We start from the raw sequence: 20,231 nt of genomic DNA on the forward strand, positions 1-20,231 counted from the left end.
ATTTTAGGTGGTTTTCACAGCATCTTCTGTGTTTTTTAATGTGTCTGGATTTTTTATAATAATGCACTACTTTTATAATCAGAGCAAAATACTTAACCTTGTTTGCTTTAAGCTCTGTTTCCACTATATCATCCTTACATAACTAAAGCAAAATCATGACCTGAAACTATTAGCCTTCAATGAGGATTTAGGGCCCAAGAGTGCTGCTCACTCCCTTGGCCTATGTTCAGTGGCTTTCCAGTGATGGCCCAACGTGGTAAGCCAGGTCCCTTCCAATTCTTAGTAAACATGAAACACACTTTACTTCAACAAGAAATGGCCAGTTAACCTTTTAGGTTAACAGAACTAATGGAAAAATATATACTTCATTCTAGAAACAAGAATAAGTTCTGTTTAGTCTGTGTATAAGCTTTTCTGAATTGTTTGCTAGGCCAATAAGACTATTAAGTGAACTTTTCATTTCCTCATATACATTACTGACCAATATTTTCAACTGTACAATTACAATATGTTTACTTCTGTTTTATTGGTCAGAGGTTTTTGTTCTGTTCTGTTTTTCCTCATATGCCTGAATTCTAAGACCCTCCTACCTTCCTGTCTACAGTCTTGTTTTCTTACTTGCTTTTTCTCTACACTGGATCTTGATCCATTGTTCAAGTCTCTATGATCTAGGTTACATTGTTTAATAGAGTTCTTTGTGCGGGTGTCAAGGACTTGTGTTCTTGCATCTGCTCCAGCAGAGCAATTTTTTGTTCAATATGCAAGCCACAAGTAGATGATGACCTTGCTGTTCGCTATTCCAGTAGAAGTTACAGCCTGTCTCTTCTCTTGGGTCTTCCTCTAGCTTGGCCTGTGCACTGGTTCTCACTTCCTGTTTGCACAGCTAAGAACACTCACTATTTCCCTTTCCTGAGTATATGTTTCCCAGCCTCTGGTGTTTCACAGGTTGTCAGGACCTCTCTAGACACCACTTGTAGTTTTTTCTCTCTTCTCATAAACTCTCCTTTATGAGACCAATCAAACACTTTCACTTGTCAATCATAAATGTTTGTGAATGTGTTTTAGCTCCTTTTGATAAAATCTGAGCTCCTTAAGTTTTGATCTTCATATCACTTAATTCCTAAGATGGTGTCTGATACTTTGGGGCTGAAAAAAGACTTGAATTTAATTATATGACAGCAAGAGCCTGGAGTGATAACAGATCTCTCTTGTATCTCCAAATACTTTAAATTAGAAAAATATTTATGATGATTAGATTAGGTATTCTGTATATTTTTGCAAGGGAAGCACATTGAATAGTAAATCCACTTTAAAGTATTTATGTTTAATTCATTCTTCTTAAATACATGGGAATTTTTATTATTAGAATGTGAAGGTGTTTACATATAGCCTCTCTCACTCGCAGCACATTTAATATACATATTTGGAATCTAAATTCATTTCATTTTATTTTTTTAAAGATTCAAGCTAAAAAACTCTAGGGGGTCTAGCAAAGTGTGGTACACACACACACACACACACACACACACACACACACACACACACGCACACACGAGAATCTCCATTGACGTGTTCCCTTCTGGAGATGGCAGCTAAGTAAACAGTCCATTCTCACACACTTGTGCATTTGCTATATATTTTGACAGTAACTCAAACATTTGGTCCAATATAAATAAATTACAGTCCAGTGGAGGAAATGTTAGGGGATGGATGGCAGTGTTCTGTGACATCGCATTATCTGTGCATGGTGTAGTTTTCCTCATGTGAGGCCACGAACTCTTGTTGCTCAGCGATGTCTGTTTTGCTGGTTTCCCTGATGATAGCATTGAGTCTGGAGTTCTAGTGTGCTCATACTATGAGGGTGAGCCCATCTATGACCTGAAATGCTGCTTTTTATAGGAAGGCCCCAGAAACAAAAACATTCTTGTGGGGTTGTTTCAGTGGGGTGTGTGTGTGTGTGTGTGTGTGTGTGTGTGTGTGTGTGTGTGTGTGTGCACGTGTGTGTGCACATGTGTGTATACATTTTCAGTCCACACTCTCCCACAAAATAATCAATCCTATTATGAAAGTCAGTGAAGTGCTGAATAAAGCCTACATTTTAACTAAGAAGGAGCAAGAGGAAAATGAGTCGTGGCTTTTGCCTGATACTGTGTGTTTAGATTAATGAAGTTCTACTGTTGATGATGACTTTTCTGTAAATGCAGGTGAAGATGCTTTTGATGCCCTCCCTCCAGCCCTCCCTCCTCCCCTGCCTCCTGCAAGACATAGTCTCATTGAACATTCAAAACCTCCAGGCTCCAGCAGCCGGCCTTCCTCAGGACAGGACCTTTTCCTTCTTCCTTCAGGTAGGAGTAGGTGAAAAGCCAAAGAATTATTTTCTTAAAGCAAAGTACATCTATGATCATGCTGCCAAATGCTTGTGAGTGTTTCCTGAGTCTCTGCCACATTAGCACAAAGACTTCTGGGTAATGAGAACAGGGCTTGGCTGCTTTGCTTGACACCAGATACATTTAGTGACAGAACATCACAAAGATGGCAATAAGGAAGCATAGTGGCTGCCCGTGACCCAGTGAAGGACTCCACACCCATATGCATGTGGGCAACACCAATTGAATTAAGTGGGTTATTGAGTATTTATTTTTAAAACAGTGAGATATAAAGTTGGACTGGATATATGTAGGTGGGGCAGAGATTGGAGCTTGGTGGGAGGGAGCTGAGACTGGGCTGTATATTAAACATTGTGTACATGTAGGAAATTGTTGAATAAAAAGAAAGACGCGAAGGGGAAGACAGAGGGAGCATACTCTGCGTGTCAGGTAATGCAAGCACCTTCTGGTGCCAGCGGAGTCCATGGAGGACAGATGATGGCATGCTGGGCTAATAGAACCCCACAGACTTTAGGTTCTCAGTCCCCTATTTCCAGTGGAATGTTTTTCTAATAGTGGACTTTAAATATTTTTCAAGATGTGCTAAATGTCCTGACTTTATTCAAAGCATAACGTTTTAGATCTTAACAAGATAACTTCTAAATTTTTATATGGTCTTAACTAGTTTTAGGTAATTGTCTTCAAGGGAAAGCTAATACAGTTTTCTCTATATGTGTGGAACAGATACAAAAGCAAAGAGGTTAAAGGACACTCTCTGCTTATGTCGGGCAGAATTATCAAACAAAGGAAAACATGCTCACATGTGGTAGCATGCTCTTCCGGTCAGCTTCCTTAGTCTCCCCACTCTGTCTTGGTGGAGGTGTGTGGGCTGTGTGCCCTGACAGGCTTCCCTTCTGGATGTGTTTTGATAAAGCAGCCTGTTGGACCTGGTGTACTGCCTATACTCCAGCAGTTTGAAAGCTGACTCATGGGAACTGTGAGTTTGACGTCCTCCTGGAATACACCAGGAGACCTTCAAAAATCCAAAAGTTATTCTCTTTTTAATGTTTTCTTTACATTTCTATAGAAGATAAATCATGAGACGTATTTTAAATGTTTTGATTGTTATTGCTTCCTTGGTACCCTGATGAGAACCTATGTAGCTGTTAGTCTCCTTTAGCACTAGTCTTCTCTCCCTCCCTCCCTCCCCCTCCCTCTCTCCTTTCCCCCTTCCCTCCCTCTCTCCCTCCTTCTCTGTTTTCTCTCTCATATGGCTTAATAATAGAGGAAGTTTGGAGAGACTCTATGAAACACAAACTATAATTGAATGACAAGACATGCCACATTGTGCCTCAAATGGCTGAACATCAAAGGAATAATGTCCAATTCTGGGTTTTTATGGCGACAGCCATCTCCTCTGCCTCATGGTGTACTATTAACACCATGTGCCTTCGTGCTGCCCAGGGTTTCCCAGGATGCTACCTCAGGTCTAGTGTCCTAAGGTCATCTGTTCCAAGCAGAAAAATGAGACAATCATGTAACCACAATTCTTCTGCTGAGGTTTTGCAGTTTCTGGTGGATTCCTCTCGCACAGCTAACATATTCGTGACTCATGAAGCCTCAATACAGTGGCTTCTCTTCCAACTAAGTCAGGATTACAAGAGGTAGCAGAAAATATTTTGTTACATGTTTCAGAAATGTTTAATCATTTTTTCTAGAGAAATACGATGACCCATTGCTAATGACAGTCCTTTACTCTAAAACACATCATGAAAGACATGCTTACTAGAGCACAGTTGACTTCACTCCTTTTAGAGTTGAAAAACTAGGGAAAAGGTGGTAGCCCAGCTCACTCTTCCAGTATTTCCTACTGTGGTCTTCCTGCTGCCCAGTGTGTTCTTAATGAGTGTACTCAAACTGTCTGCCATGTTGAGATTTGAGTTCCTTGAGAAAATATCCCCACTTAAAGACAGGATAGATATCTTACAAAAAGATACCGCATTTTCTGAAAATACTATATTAAATCCCTGGCTCTTTATGCCAACCTTCTATGGCTGCACAGCTGAGTCTGGCGCAGTGTGCCAGCCTTACCACCCCGTGACTTCTCTGTAGGTCAGTTTTCTGATTGCAGAGCCACCTTTCTGCAAAGACGCCTCATGACTCCAGTCGCATGGAGGAAGGGGGCCCATGCAGAGACTCAGCTTCGTTCTTCCTTTGTGTTTCCCATCTTGGGCTTTCACACAAGATTTCTTTTTGCAAAATTATAATTCCCACTCCCGTGCGTGAGCCATCCTTTATGGACAAGCCAATCAAACCTTAACAAAGCCAGAGTCCTCAACAAAAGCTCCACGATTTCCTGTCCCCAAACCCAAGGCAACGGCTGGCACACATGCCTTTCTCTCTGTGAAGCAAAAAGAACAAGAGAGGACGCATTCCTTTGTGCGGGGAGGTTGAAATAGGCAATCCGCAGCTTCGTGCCAGGGCCTGCGCTTAAGCAACAAAGCAAGGGCAGCACTCGAGTCTTGATCGCGCCCCGTAAGGATGTCTTTGTGAAGGGCACACGACGGAACCACTGTGGCAGCCTTAGTTTACCTTCCTCCCACTTTTCTTCTAACCTAGAATCTCTTTAGAAGTCCATAGCCAATCTTAAAGGCCCAATTCAAATTTAAAATCTAGTAGTTATAAAGGTAGTATTTTTTTTTAACTCTGACACATGTGTGCATCTGCATAAATAAAACTCAAAGAAATGCCATGCAATTGACAACAGCCATGGGAAATGACTAGGTGGGTGTTATTTACTCAAAGCCCATTGAAGCGTTGTCATGATGGGGCTAATCGGGCTGCCCGTGTCTTCTGGGAAGTTGCCAGAGGATTCAGATGAGTACAGTCCACTGCAGTGCCCTTCCCTTGTAGAGGCCGCCACGTTCACGTGGGAGGTGTTGAGGGATAAGAGCAGCACTCACTCCTGAACCTCTCTCTCCAGCTCAGCAGCAGCTTCTGGCGAGTTGCTGTAAGAAGTCAGGCAGGACCGCCCTACGCTGTACGTCAGACTCAGTCCTGCATTGCTTCTTAGCAAATTGGTCACATTGTGTATATTACATGCTCAAAAATATATATGACTTCATAATTACACATTGGCTGCCACATTTTCAATTTGTATTTTAATCATAAATACAGCCATGAGCCTTACTTAGTTAGCTTACTTCTGCAAAGCTTTATTGGTTTTCAAATTTTCCTTATCAGAGGACAGCTGGTAATTATAACACGTGTCTGTAGTAATTATTCTACATAGTGCCAATCGCTATGAAACAGTACTTCCAATTCCATAGCTTTCAGCAGGGATCTCCTCTTTCCCCTCCACTCGCCCCCTACCCCCCATGCCCGTCCCGAACCCGGAGCAACTTAGCTGGAAACAAGGAAGAACATGTCATGGTGGGACAGGTCCTAGATACTCTTGCTATTGGTTGTAATAATTTAATGTATCCAGTCCCCTTTTAGGTAAAATGGTTTAATGGAAAAACATTTAAAACTACAATTGTATATTTTGCAGTTCATTTATAACACTAAAATATATCCATATTTTAACTTTGTAAGTTTTCAGTCATTGTCTAGAAATAATAGAGGCATGGCTGGTAAGCCTGGGAGTTGCCTCTAACATAATAAACAAGTGTAGAGACTATGAAGGTGCGACAGTGCTCCAGGACAATTGCCCCAGGAAGAGAAAATGCCATGCTAGTTAGCTAATGGCTTTAAGTAGTGCTTACCTTTTCTATGCAGAAATTAGTTTAAAATAGGCCAGTTTGAAAGCAGGGTCTAAATATTACTGTGGCCAATTTCAAATGACTAACCAATGAACTAAACTGTAGCCTTACTGTATATATTTATAGTCCGTCTTTCTTTATGGAAAGTCTGCATCTGCATGGACGTATTTTTAGTAGATAAAATACTTATTAAGAACAGCTAATTGCTGAGCAGTTTGTCTGTTGCTGTATTGGAGTTAGGAGATAGGACATAAGCCATGTAAGTGAGAAAAATCCTGCCCTGCCAGAAACTTGGAATAACTTCAGAGACATTACCAGCAGAAACAAGGGTTAACATGAGGAAAACAAGGGGATGGAGGGGCAGTCTGTGAACTATGTCAGAGATAGTGTTCTTTGTTCAGAAGAAAGTGCGCACTAAGGCTGTAAGTCTACCTACTGCTGATTTAAAAGCTGTCAGGCTTCTTGTCCTAGTGACTTTTGTCAGCTCAGCCTACTGTTCTCTCCATCATGTGTAGTAAAAAGATTTTTCAGCCTACAAGTCATGTCTCACAATTTTACATGGCACACTTCTACTATGTATACAAACTTTATTTTTAGTAATGATGTGAGGTGGGTTTTTTTTGTTTGTTTGCTTGTTTGTTTGTTTTTGGTTTTTTTGTTTGTTTGTTTTGTTTTTGCAGTGGATTTGCTATTTAATGAGTCAACCTGAAGACTGGGTCTCAGCATATTTTGGAACTTCCAATACAATACAATGAATAAAAATACCTTATATGTACAGATTATTGTATACACATTAATTCATTTTTAAATTCCAGTCTTCAGGTCTGTTTGCAGGTTTGTCTTAACTTCTGGATGGAGGAGCCCAAGTGCTGCAGCAGTGGGCAGCATCTTCTTTTCATGCTTCCTTCTTGGCAGCTTTCTTTTGTTCATTGAAACACATAATAGGGGATGGAAATTTAAGTTAAGAGGAGGCTAAATAGCTGAGTAGGATTCCATAGTGTATATGTACCACAGTTTCTTTATCCATTCTTCTACTGAGGGACACTTAGGCTGTTTCCATGATCTGGTACATATACACTATGGAATACTACTCAGCTTTTAAAAACAAGGAATTCCCGAAATTTGTGGATAAATGGATTGAGCTAGAAATCATCATAATGAGTGAGTTAACCCAGAAGCAGAAAGAATCAAATGGTATATACTCACTTATATCTGCATACTAGCCCAAGGGGCATGTCCCATGAAAGCCTTCACTTACCAGGAAACTGGGACAGAGGGGAAGGCATCCTATTGGGACTCTAGATGAGAGAAGCATGGGAGAATAGCAAAGTAGAAGGATCTAGAGGGTCCTAGAAACCTACAAGTAGAACATTATAATAGGCAGATTTGGGCCCAGGGGTCCCACTCAAACTAAGGCACCAGCCAAGGACAATACAGGCGGTAAACTTTAAACCCCTTCCCAGATCTAGCCACTGATCAGAACATTCTCCACAGTTGAGTGGAGAGTGGGATATGACTTTCTCACGTACTCTGGTGCCTCACATTTGACCATGTTCCCTGGAGGGGGAGACCTGGTGGCACTCAGAGGAAGGACAGCAGGTTACCGAGAAGAGACTTGATATCCTATGAGCATATACAGGGGGAGGAGGTCCCCCTCAGGAACAGTCATAGGCGAGGGGAATAAGGGGAAAAGGGGAGGGAGGGAAGAATGGGAGGACACAAGGGATGGGATAACCATTGAGATATAACAAGAATAAATTAATAATAAAAAATTAAAAAAAAAGAGGAGGCTAAATAAGGATGTGAAAAGATAAATAAAAAGGGCATAGCTTACCTGAACAAATGAATGAATTAGAAAGCTGCACAGTCAAGTGGTTATCATTGTCCTCAAAATTAGCTGTTCAAGCCATTATCAAAATCTATAGTCCTTAGAGAGGTCCCAGAATTCTTCCTTCAGCCAACCAGTGGGGATCATCCTTGTAATTAAAGAATTATCTTTATTTTCAAGATCCCTTTTTTGACCCAGCAAGTGGCCAGGTTCCATTGCCTCCTGCCAGGAGAGCCCCAGGAGACAGCAGCGTCAAATCCAACAGAGCCTCCCAGGACTACGACCAGCTCCCTTCATCGTCCGGTGAGTTGGCTGACCACAGTATCAACCATGTCCTGTGTCCTATATTTATACAGCATTTTTGCCTCTTAGCCTTTGTCTTTAGTTTACTGCACTATACCTAAGCGTTTACTTATTCTTAATGGCCTTTGTATTTGGCTTCTAAAGTGCATTATGAAAGCAACATCCAGAAAATTGCCTCAGGGAAAGAAAAAGGAGGCTTAATATTTTGTGTGAAATATAGTCAGCGTAGTCTTTGTTTCAGGATTATTTTTTCTTTTAACTTCCACTTTGTGTCATCAGATTTCAGAAATCCAGAAAAATCTCTTTGTGCGGCTGCCCATGCTATCTGTGTTCGTTCATTTCACATGAAGACTATTAGTACCAAACTAATATTACTATTAATTGTTTAATGTGGGGTTTCATTGTCGTTGTTGTTGTTGCTGCTGCTACTGCTGCTGCTTCTGAATTTTGCTTGGTTGGTGTTAGTTTGGGTTTTGAAGCAGGGTCTCATGTAGACAGAAATTCTTTCTAACATTTGTCATTACCCCAGATTCCATCACTCATTCATTAGCTTGACTCGTTTCTATCTCTCTGTCTGTCTGTCTGTCTCTCTCTCTCTCTCTCTCTCTCTCTCTCTCTCTCTCTCTCTCCCTCCCTCCCTCCCTCTCTCCCTCTCTCTCTCTCTCTCTCCCTCCCTCTCTCCCTCCCTCTCTCCCTCTCTCTCTCTCTCTCTCTCTCCCTCCCTCCCTCCCTCTCTCCCTCTCTCTCTCTGTCTCTCTCTCTCTCTCCCTCCCTCCCTCCCTCCCTCTCTCTCTCTCTCTGTCTTTCTCTCTCTCCCCCCCTCCCTCCCTCCCTCCCTCCCTCCCTCCCTCCCTCCCTCCCTCTCTCCCTCTCTCTCTCTCTCTCTCTCTCCCTCCCTCCCTCCCTCTCTCCCTCTCTCTCTCTGTCTCTCTCTCTCTCTCCCTCCCTCTCTCCCTCCCTCTCTCTCTCTCTCTCTCTCTCTCTCTCTCCCCCCCTCCCTCCCTCCCTCCCTCCCTCCCTCCCTCCCTCCCTCTCTCTCTCTCTCCCTCTGTCTCATGTGCATGTTAGCGCCACCTCAGGTTGCTACATTGAGTGCCACAGGCTAGATGCTAATCAACATTCATTTCTTACATTCTGAAGCCCAAGAAGGACAAGAAACTGTGCCAGGCATCAGGTATCTGATGAGACCCTGCTTCCTTCTTCATAGGTGCCCATCTTCCCATTCAGGCGTGATGAAGAGCTGTACCTTTTTGTATGGAGTTTAATCCCTCCCTGAGAGTTCCACCCTCACAGCTTCACCACCACAAAGGCCTTCTCACTGAAGAGCATGAGCAAGAGAAAGGCATAGGGCCACACCACCATAACCCCAGCACTCAAAAGCTGAAGCAGGAGCCTTCCAGTGTGTTTAACCCCACGCTGAGATGCATAGTGGCACAGTAAAGTCAAGACCAGGGTGGGCCACATAGGGAAGCCCTGTCTCCAAAGAAACCATCTAAGTGAGACATCATGAGACCACAGTAGTGCTGCACCCCAGCTCTCACGAAGGATGCCCGGCATATACAAGTATGTAGATGGGGACAAGGAAGAGCCCCCTAGTGACGGATGCCTTGGCTAAGCTGCTAGTGGGTCCCAGAGCATCATCAGTTCCTCTTTGCAAACATCGGGAGGCTTTAAACGCTGTAGATTTTGTTTGATTTCAGAATTTTTGAGTTTTATTCTTAAACTCAAATCAGTCCACAAAAGATTTGTCACACATACTAGTCCCATACCTGGGACTCTCTGAATAAAGGTTATTGAGCCCTGAGGATCATCAGCAGTGTAGTTCCTCCATGGCGCCATACAGGAAATGCAGAATTCTCTCAAAAACCTTAAAGGTGTTAACACTTGTGTATGGGCTAGGAAAGCGCAGAAAACCTTCTTAACCTTTTCAAGTTATGGTCCATGTTGTCTGCCAGTTCACATCCAGCCAATCAGAGCTTTCGGATCCATCTGGGTAGACTAGTTCCAAGTAAAACACAGCCGGATAAAGCATGGAAATCAAGGAGTGAAAATATCTGCCAGCCTCATAATAACGATAAAAAGCAAAGCCGTTACTGAACTAGTGTTAAAGTACACCTTTAGCAGAAGCACTACGTCTGACTTGAAGTAATATATTCAACACCTCCAACTCAGGGTTAAAGTAGAAGTATTCACTCTGTGAGAGGAATTATCGCCCATCCCTGTTGTCACAGCTTCTTTGTTGTTGGCCCAGTAACATATTGGTGTTGTAGAGTCAACAGCATCACTTGCATGTGGGATCTCAAGTGGTATGGTTGAGGTAATCATTACAGTAGAAATCTCAAGAGCTCTGTGAGTAGCAAACACAGAAACTCCCACTTAACCAGACTAAATTAGTTGCCCCCTAAGACATAAAGAATATTGAGAGGCAGAGACAGCTGTATCATCAGATACTTCATTTGACTTCCTAAACCTATACAAACACTAGCAAAGCACGGAAGCGTCATGCCCTGTGTTACACACACTAGCAAAGCACAGAACCATCATGCCCTGTGTTACATACACTAGCAACACATGGAACCATCATGCCCTGTGTTTCTGACTTGTGTTTGTCAGCAAGCAGCCTGCCAGTTTTCCACACCTGCACATCTGTGCTTGCCTCTTCATTGTGTTCTCATGTAAGTCCTGACCTGGATGCTGTGTGCCTTCACAGTTTATTCTTATCAAGGCTCCTTTTAAATGACCTAACAAGGATTCTGGTGTGGTTCCTAACTTGAAAAAAAAATGAATATCTATCATCTTTCAGAGCTGTATAAATACCTGATAATAGCTTACTCATCAGCAAACTGTGAAAGGAACAGTTCTGAAGAATTCAGAAATAGTTTTATCAACATTATCTTCCACGCCTCCTTTTAAAAACATCAAGTGCATCTATATAGCTAAAAGGCACTTCAAGTGTGTTCATTCCTCTCAAAGGAAATATTTTATAGAATGAAAGCCTAATGTTACTATTGGTGTTTCATGAAATGATTATGTGATGCAAAGCATTTACAAGAAATAAAATTTAAAAATTCCACTGGCTTATTTTAAAATCATACTTCTAGATTGGGGCAACTTTTTGCCAGTAATCGACATATTCTTTATATGAGGACATTACTCACACGTAGATGATATCTCTAAAAGCTATGTGTAAGCTTTACAAAATTGTGATGCTGCTTTTCTCTTGTCATAATATATATTTAGCTGCAGTTTGAATTCCTTAAGCAGTCCATAATGCTTGTTCTTATATGCAGTTACCCGTGGAGGAGATAATTCATATTATTAGTAGTTAAAAGGTACTTCAAGGGCTTGAAAACAATTCTAAGATGTCAGTGGAATGATCTTGTTTCTAAATATACTGACAAAATAAGGAGATATTGTTATAAAGGGGATGAACTGCAATACTTTTTCTTTATTTTTTTTATTAGCTTAATGGAAAATTGATGGACTGTTGAACAGTTTGTTATGTTAGTAATCTTTTTGGAGATTTCAGCTGGAAATCCTGGTTGTAATTCACACAGGGCTAGAAATGCACAGTGAGTGATCATCAGTGACAGGGGAAATTGTGTTTAACACTATGGTTTGGTTCCACAGTGGAATTTCAGCGTGGTTGATCTTTACCAGTTTATCTGATAATTGATGCCACTTGGAAACCTCCAGGGACACGACTTCAGGTTTTTCCTCATTAACTAAGTCATTCATTTACTTTACTTCTTGATCGCAGCTTCCTTTCCCTCCCTCTCCCCACTCCTTCCTCCCTTTCTCCCCAGAGAAGGGGGGGCCTCCCATGGATTCCAACCTATCGTGGCTGGCATATCAAGTTGCTGTAGAGAGGTCAAGGACACCACAAGAAAACCTACAGAACCAACTAACCTGCACCCATAGGGCCTCACAAGACTAAACCACCAACCAAAGCACATGCACGGGCTGAACATAGCTTCCCTACATATATGTAGCAGCTTCAGTTTTAAAACTAAAGGGCTGAAGTGTTTTTCCAGAAGATCTAAAACAGTTTCTCATGCTGTTTTCTGTGTATCATGTGAAGATTTTTCGTGTGTTTGTGTTTCACTAAAAAACCGTATGTGAAATCATGTCTGTTGATTAGACAGTGTCTAAGACTGTAGTAATTCAATATTACAGCAGTAATGGACTCCAGAATTAATTTAAACTACTTATATTTGAATAACAAGATTATAATATATTCTGAGATTCTGTTTATTCCTTATTCAGTTGAATGCATATTATTTCTCCTAATTATCAACTACTATTAAACATAAGAAAATTACTAGTCACAGTTTTGTGGCTTATTTCAAAAACTGTTCCTGTTTACTTATTACTGAAAGTCTATATCCCAAATGATAAGAATAATAAATGTTACATGATATGTAATTTCTTAAACATTTTACTATAGGATCGAAATTCTTATAACTATTATAATAAACTAGAAATGAGGATCGTATAGATCATTTAATATACAAAGTATATTATACATAATTCTTTCTATGTAGAGACATAAAATATATTTTATGTAATATATATGCTGTTATACTTTAAAACATGGTTATAATATATAAATATAAATTAATGCATACAATTCTGAAATAAGCTAATTTATAGAATAAAGAAAAACAGCATGTTTTAATCATTCTCTCCAGGATTCCACATGAACAGGTGTCAGCCCAATAAAGTTTAAGTCAATTCTAACAATTTTAGTAAACTATGCAAACATTTGTTCTTTTATTGTTAATGAAGTTTGTGTTATGATTCCCTGGGTAGCCAAGTCCAAACCAAGGTAGGACATAATCAAAAATCACACCCTCATGTCATGGTTGTCACCCACTCGTGGGGTTCCTTTATAATAAAACAAAGGGTCAGTCATGAGCGAACAACAGTGAGAACAAAGGAATGAAAGATACTGGAAGGAGTAAACACCTCCATGACCTCCGCAGAGCCCCTTGCTGGGTCCCTGTTCCTTTTTCATGTCAGAAATCCCTCATAGTCTCGGTCTTAGTTCCTGAGCAGCTTGCATCTACATAGCAGAAGGAATCTCATCTATTTTGTTGTTTTTGTGATGACATATACACTGAAAAACACAATGCAGTCACCATCAGTAAGAAAGGAGATCTGTGGCACTGGCGTGTTCCCATACACTGACTTTTTGTTAAGTGGTAAGAGACAGGGATCCGATTTCAATCTGCTACATGTAGATATTTGATTTTCCTAGCACCATTCAGATACCTTCCTTTCTCTAGTGTGAGATTTGAGTGAATTTGTGAGAACCGGTTGGCAGCAGATGTGTACCTTCTGAGTCTCAGGTCCCTAAGCCTCTAAGTCTATTGTGTTGCTGCGGCTCTGCGATAAATCTTGCTGTCTGGTGTGTGAAGCTCTGGCTTTCTTCTTTCTGTTCACGGCTGCTCTGACTCTTTGAGATGCCTTTGCTTCCATACGAATAGTAGGTCTTTTCCCCATTCCCTGAAAAGGGTGTGGGTGCTTTGATGGAGACTGCATGTGAATCTACAGATTGATTTGAATCTATGGAATGATTTAAATACTACGGACATTTTCACAGCAGTCTCCAAGTCCAGGGAAATGGAGGGCTTTCTTACTTTTTTTTTTTCTTTTTTTTTTTTTTTTTTTTTGTCAGTTTCTACAATTATTGTTTTATAAGTTTAGTGTAGAACTGTTTTACTTCCATAGTTAAGTTCATTCCTGAATATTTTATCTGTAGCTTTTATGCTTTTTATTTCATTGAATTGCTTATGTGTGGAAAGCTACTAATTCTTGACTGTAGGCTCTGTATCCTGGCACGCCGTTGAAGTCATGCTTACTAATATTCTTTGGGTGGACTCATTGGTTCTATGTACAAAATCAGGCACCTAGAAAAATCATTTGTAAAAAGTGATATTTTTACTTCCCATCTTTATTTTTATGGCTTTCTGTTTGTTTCTTGCTTAGATTTTGTTTGAAATTTATGGTTCTGCACTGTATAAGTTGGTGACAGTGGGCACCTTGGTCTTCTGCCTGACCAGAGAAAATACTTTCCACTTCTCTCCTCTCAGACCAATGTCATCAAGAGGTTATTTATTGTGTTTAATTCATACCATGTTGAGGCTTTTTGTCATAAAGAACTGTTAAATGGTATCAAATGCTTTTTCTGCATCTGTTGAGAACATGGTCATTCAGTTTTCATTCTTTGTTCAGTCGGTGTAAGTATATGCGTATTGACTTCTATATGGTGAACTGTCTTAGTTCTAGGGATGCAACGAACTTGAATGATGGTGAGTAAACTTGAATCCCCGTGTGATGGCAGTGAGTGATCTCTGTGACGTGCTCGTTTATTTGACTCCATGGCACTTGGTTGGGAATATTTGTGTCTGTGTCCAGCAGAAATGTAATGGTTTAGGTTTGCTGTTGCTGCATAGTTGTCTGATTTTGGAATCTGGATAGTGCTGGGTTCTTGGAAGAGTTCCAAACCCGATAAATTGTGAAAATCAAATGAAAAGAGTTTGTGAAACTCACTGATCTTGGGCTTTTCTTTGGTGGGAGACTTCATTGCTGATCTTTCTCCTTACCACCATTGTTCTATTCCGTTTCTTGTGTCTTCCATGTTCACTTCTAGTGTCTAGTTTTACAGGTGTGAACATTTGTATCTCTGAGGTTCCCTGTTTGTTAGCATATGGTGGTTCGTAGGAGTCTCTGTGATTGCATGTCTCTGGTTGAGGCTGCAATGCTTTGTTTTCCATCGGTGACAGCAGCTCCTTGATTTCTTTCAGTTTTCACAATTAACCTGTCTGGAAGTTAATGTTGGTTTGGGTTTTTGAAGAACCTATTCTTCATTCAGTTGATCCTTTCCAGTGCTTATTTCTGCTGGAGCCCTTGTTGTTTCCTTCCTTAGACTAAACTTGGTTTAGGTTTGTTCTTGATTTTCTAAGTTCTAGAGATTATGTGGGTATTTTATTTTAGGGATTTTTTTTTTTTTTTTTTTTTTTTTTTTTGCGGTGGGGTGGTTTTGGTTTGGACTTTTGTTTGTTTGCTGTTTGTTCTGCGAGGGTCCTCATAGCATGTTCTTCGGCCTTGGGATGCCTTGTGCTACATTTCATGTGTTTTCTATATTTTGTTCCCCTTTTAATTACTTTTGAGACATTTTACAATGCTCCCAACTTTCTTGCTGACCCACTTGGGTGTTGAAAAGAACCTTTGGTCTCTATTAAGTTTTCACAATTTTCGGAATCATTTGTTAACTCAAATTTTAATTCCATTTTGATCAGAAAGAATACAGGGTGTCACTTCACCTATGTTCAGTTTGTTAAGACTTGTGGTCTAGCATGGACCATTCTAGAGAGAATTTAGTGTGCAAATGAAATGTCTGTTCTGCAGCTGTTGGATAGAATGTTCTGTGGGTGTCCTTTAAGTTCATTTATTCCCATTACAGCTGAGCTCTAGTGTTCATTAATGTCTTTATCTGGATCATCTGCACAGATGCAGGATGTTGAAATCGTGTCACCGTCACTATATTGAAAGCTGTGTGGCCTTCCATATCCAATAATTTTGTTATATAAAATCGGGTATTCTAATATTAAGCTCATATAGATTCAGCCATATTGCTGTGTTAAGTGGCTCCTTTGTTCAATATAAGGTGATTTTCTTCTTCGCTTTGGGTTCATTTTTAGATATAAATGTAGCCAGTACTATCTGTCTTAGGCTTCTGTTTAGAACATCACTAACCCTTCCTTTCCCTCAACCTGATTGAGGTGAGTTTGTGTTTGTATGACTCCGGGAGGTGACTTAAATGGGGATGTGAGAGAATGACTAAATGACAGACACACAGACATACACAGAAGGGCTGGGATCAGGTGGCCTCAGCTCTCTGAAGAAGCCACAGCGCTGAGACTCTCCATGTGTTTACTATATACAGTTGAAGAAGGAGGTGGAGTTACTAAAGACACACAGACAAAGCCTGGGGCCTGTTATATAAAGCTGAGCAAGCAGATGGTTTAGCTGATTTCCACAGGAGCAGTTCTGTAGGGGAGCAGCTTCCAGACGGTCTACACCTGGAGAGAGAAAGCTGCAGTAAACATTTTCTGCACATACTCGTCAACATTCCCATCTGGACCCAAGGAAAGCTTTCTCATCCCTTTGAGCCTTACTAGGAAAGACTGCCCTCCTGTGGGGCTGAGGCATTGGAGTCCTTGACATGGCCATGCCCACATCAAACAGTACACATTCACTGAGGACTTCACGAGCTTCCTACAGTCTTGGTGACCTGTTGCTGGGAATTGTTTTACTATCGAGTTTGTGTGCCTGCATGCATGCATGTGTGTGTTTTGAATGTTCTCAGGCCTCTGTACTTTACCTTTTTTACTGACTCACTGTGTTGGCTCGATTGCTTTGTGGTGTATGTCTTTTTCAGTGGAGTTTCCCATTTTACATGCTTTCATGATGGTGATTATATTTCTTTCAATTCTGGATGTAGGACTTCTTATACGTGCCTGGAAGCCTTCTCTGGTAATCACAGATTTTCTCAATAATTCCTGTCTTGGAGGGGTTTGGTTGCCTGGATTGGCATAGTCATTGTGGCAAGCATTTTTTTTTTTTCAAAAATCTGAGTTTTTCAATTCATGTTTTCCTGACCTATAAAGTTGCTGCTCAGAAATTCACTGTGACTCTGATGTGGTGCCTTTAAATGTGACTTTGGCCTTTTTCAGTGAAAGATTTAAACCTGTTTCTTTGTGTTACAAAGCTTTGACAGTTTGACTGTAATAAACTCTGATGATGAGCCTTTCTGATCATGCATATTTGTGATGCTATATCCTCCCTCTACCCAAATGTCCGTATCTCTTCTAAGATTAAGGTAGCTTTTGCTGTTATTCATAGGTTGTCAATGAATTTTTTTGCTCCTGACAAAATTTTTCTCCTTGCCTTTGGGTATTCCAAAAATGTAGATTTGGATTTCTTTTGTTTTGTTGTTGTTTTTTTATCTTCATTTACTGGTATGCCAAAGAGCTTGCGTTTTTATCCTTCTTTTCTTGTTAGCCCAATCAGGGTATTTCAAAAGACACGTCTTCCAGTTCAAGTTCCTTCCCCTTGATTCTGTCAGATGCTGACAATTCCATTCCGAGCATTTCATGTCTAAGATATGCTTGGTTTCCTATCCATATGCCCACATTATCTTCCTCAGTTCACTCACCTGTTTATTTTGACACTCTTGGAGCTCTCATGTGTTTATTGGGTTTTTGTTTTGGGGGGGGTTGTCCTTATATTCATTCTTTTTTAAATTCTTTTGTTGGGGAATGTTTTTTCTTCAAAAGATTATATTTTTTGGCATATGCACTTATATTATTACATGTAAGTAAAAATTACATACAGCAAGAAGAACCACAAAACAATCAGGGATTCTATGAATGTTACATTCATGGTATTTTGGCTAATTGTACTTGGTAACCTTATAGAAAACATCTTTCCTATCTTGGTGATTCTAAAATTCTGAATAAGAATACATATCTATCATATCTCATCTCTGTCAAATTAAAACATCTATCTAGACCTAAAAACATCTTAACTCCTAAATAGCTAAGGTTAATTCTAAGACTAAACTATCTGGTCTTCAACCCCATGAGAGACTTGAGAAGGAATGAAATTTAATTACTTGAGTGAACCGTAAGTGCAGGTTAGCAGCTTCCAAAATGAGAAAAAAGAAAAGAAAAATGACAGAGACAATTTGCTGCCTAAGCAGTCACCCAAAACTCTAACGTTGGAGCATCATCTTCAGCCTTCTGGCCCAATATATCTGACAGACATATGTGTGAGGCAGGAGCTATTGAGGACTTGCTCACCCTGTCTTGGCAGAGTTTGGCCGACGACTATACCTGTATCCAAGCTTGCCCATTTTTAGGCAGAATTCTGTCTGTGACAGAAACGAGAACATTTTGCCCAGTGGCTTGTTTGCCACATTTGAAGTCAACTCCATAAGGAGGTTCTTTGATGCTCATCGTCTTCTTTGAGACAGACTGGGTGTTGCCAGGAGTTAACTTGTCTATTGTCAAAGAATCTTTAGAATAATAAAAGTATCTTTAAATGCCATATTCTGTAGGTCTCTGAGGCTTTTGAAGACCTTGTTTAACTATTTTACCTTGTATATCTATAGAATCATATCTATCTGTTAGTCCTAGGATATATATCCTTTTTTAAACATTTTTAAAATTTTTTACATATACATTCATATAATTACATATAAATACAATAAACTACCTATAATATGATAGCCAACAAATAAAAATAGTTATAGAGAAAAAGAAAAATAGCATGTAACATAAAATAATGAGATAACACTATTGGCTTCTATCGTGTTCATTTTGATCTTACTGTTTCAATGGTATCTGTCTTTGAAAATCTCCACAGATGGTTCGCAAGCACCAGCTAGACCCCCCAAACCACGACCCCGCAGGACTGCACCAGAAATCCATCACAGAAAGGCCCATGGGCCCGAGGCAGCAATGGAAAACGTCGATGCAAAAATTGCGAAACTCATGGGAGAGGGGTACGCCTTTGAAGAGGTGAAGAGAGCCTTAGAGATTGCCCAGAATAACGTGGAAGTGGCCAGGAGCATACTTCGAGAATTTGCCTTCCCCCCTCCCGTCTCCCCACGTCTAAATCTATAGCAGCCAGAACTGCAAACACCAAAGGGTAAAGCCGCTGACAAATATTCCAGGAGGATGGGACAGAAGGACTGAGAGGGCACGCAGGAGCCACGGTGTCTTTTTTGCATCTCCAGAAGGGCAGCCTGGCGTCCGGCTTCTCTGGAGACCACAGCTCCCTCACGATGCCCACGCTGCGGCTTCCGTGTTTGTGCTAGCCATACTTTTAAATCAGGGTTGAACTGATAAAATAATTTAAAGACGTTTACTCCCCCCTTGAACTTGGAAATCTGTGAAATGCTTTTCCTTGTTTACACGTCAGCAGAATTGCAGTTTGTCTGTTTTTGATTCATGTACTGTGTTCCTGACAGGCCCTTTACAGAGTCGGTCCGGTCTGCTGTATGCTTTTCCATGCCCACCTCCTGCTGCCCCCAGCAGCAGCAGAGTCACTGCTTTGTGTTGCTCTCTCTCCAGGCCCCACCTCAAGTCCCCGAGTCCAGTTCCATTTCTCCCATTTACACAGCATGGTCCAAAAGTTCTAATTTTCAGCATTTTAAATTAATGCAGAAAGAAAAAAGAAAAATGTGTGTGGTCTTGTCTTCACTACTGAGTCTTTTCTTTAGGAACCATCACTGTTGAGAGGTGGCGGAAAAACCTGAATGTAAAAAGCATTTATTTGTCAATAAACTGCCTTTTGTAAGGGGTTTTTCTCTAATATAAAAGAGCTTCCCTTGTTAGCTTAAGTTCTGTGACCTTTAGTTTTCCATGCTCTCCCTCCTGTCGACCCAGGAGTGCCACAATGCTGTAAAAGTGACTACTGCAGATGCAGGGACACATGCTTGCATGAGACAGTGCTGTAGCACCGTGCCATAATGAGATCCCCTGATATTTATGCCTGCATCACTTTGAGGAAAGCTGGGCAAGGGGGGCCGCTGCCTCACAGTATGTTACTACACCTTTAGAGCAGGTTATGGGCATACCTTTCCCAACTGGAACAGGGCCCTGCTGACTGTTATGTGTCACTGCTACTGTGGGCCATGTTATTTGCAAAACTCTTAGTACCATTTCTCCAGGCAAATTAGAATTCCTGTTCCCTCTGTCAGTTTTCTCATTGATCGCTCTGTGTTGCCTCATCCAGTCAGATGAAGCTGTGGTGTTACATTTTTTTTTAATCTAAAAGCATTTATTGACCATCTACAGTGTGCATAAACTCTCACAGACTGACTCCGCCATGTTACTTGTGTGTGTTTGATGGTAAACGTCTCTAATCTGATGAAAGAGGCCTAGAAAGTTGACGTCAGGG

At 40.7% G+C, this 20,231-nt stretch overlaps 1 protein-coding gene across 1 annotated transcript in view; it reads left to right on the forward strand.

Moving 5' to 3' along the window:
• LOC127192738 (E3 ubiquitin-protein ligase CBL-B) overlaps nucleotides 1–19,873 on the forward strand; it is a 95,503-nt gene extending 75,630 nt beyond the window's left edge. Inside the window, exons 13-15 of the mRNA XM_051150038.1 lie at nucleotides 2,205–2,345; nucleotides 8,136–8,258; nucleotides 18,693–19,873. Of these exons, the coding sequence (XP_051005995.1) occupies nucleotides 2,205–2,345; nucleotides 8,136–8,258; nucleotides 18,693–18,952 (524 nt within the window). The 3' untranslated portion in view covers nucleotides 18,953–19,873. The remainder of the gene's footprint in view (nucleotides 1–2,204; nucleotides 2,346–8,135; nucleotides 8,259–18,692) is intronic.
• The last annotated feature ends 358 nt before the right edge of the window (nucleotides 19,874–20,231 follow it).

The sequence above is a fragment of the Acomys russatus genome, chromosome 8 (genome assembly GCF_903995435.1).
Source record: "Acomys russatus chromosome 8, mAcoRus1.1, whole genome shotgun sequence".
NCBI classification, from domain to species: domain Eukaryota; kingdom Metazoa; phylum Chordata; class Mammalia; order Rodentia; family Muridae; genus Acomys; species Acomys russatus.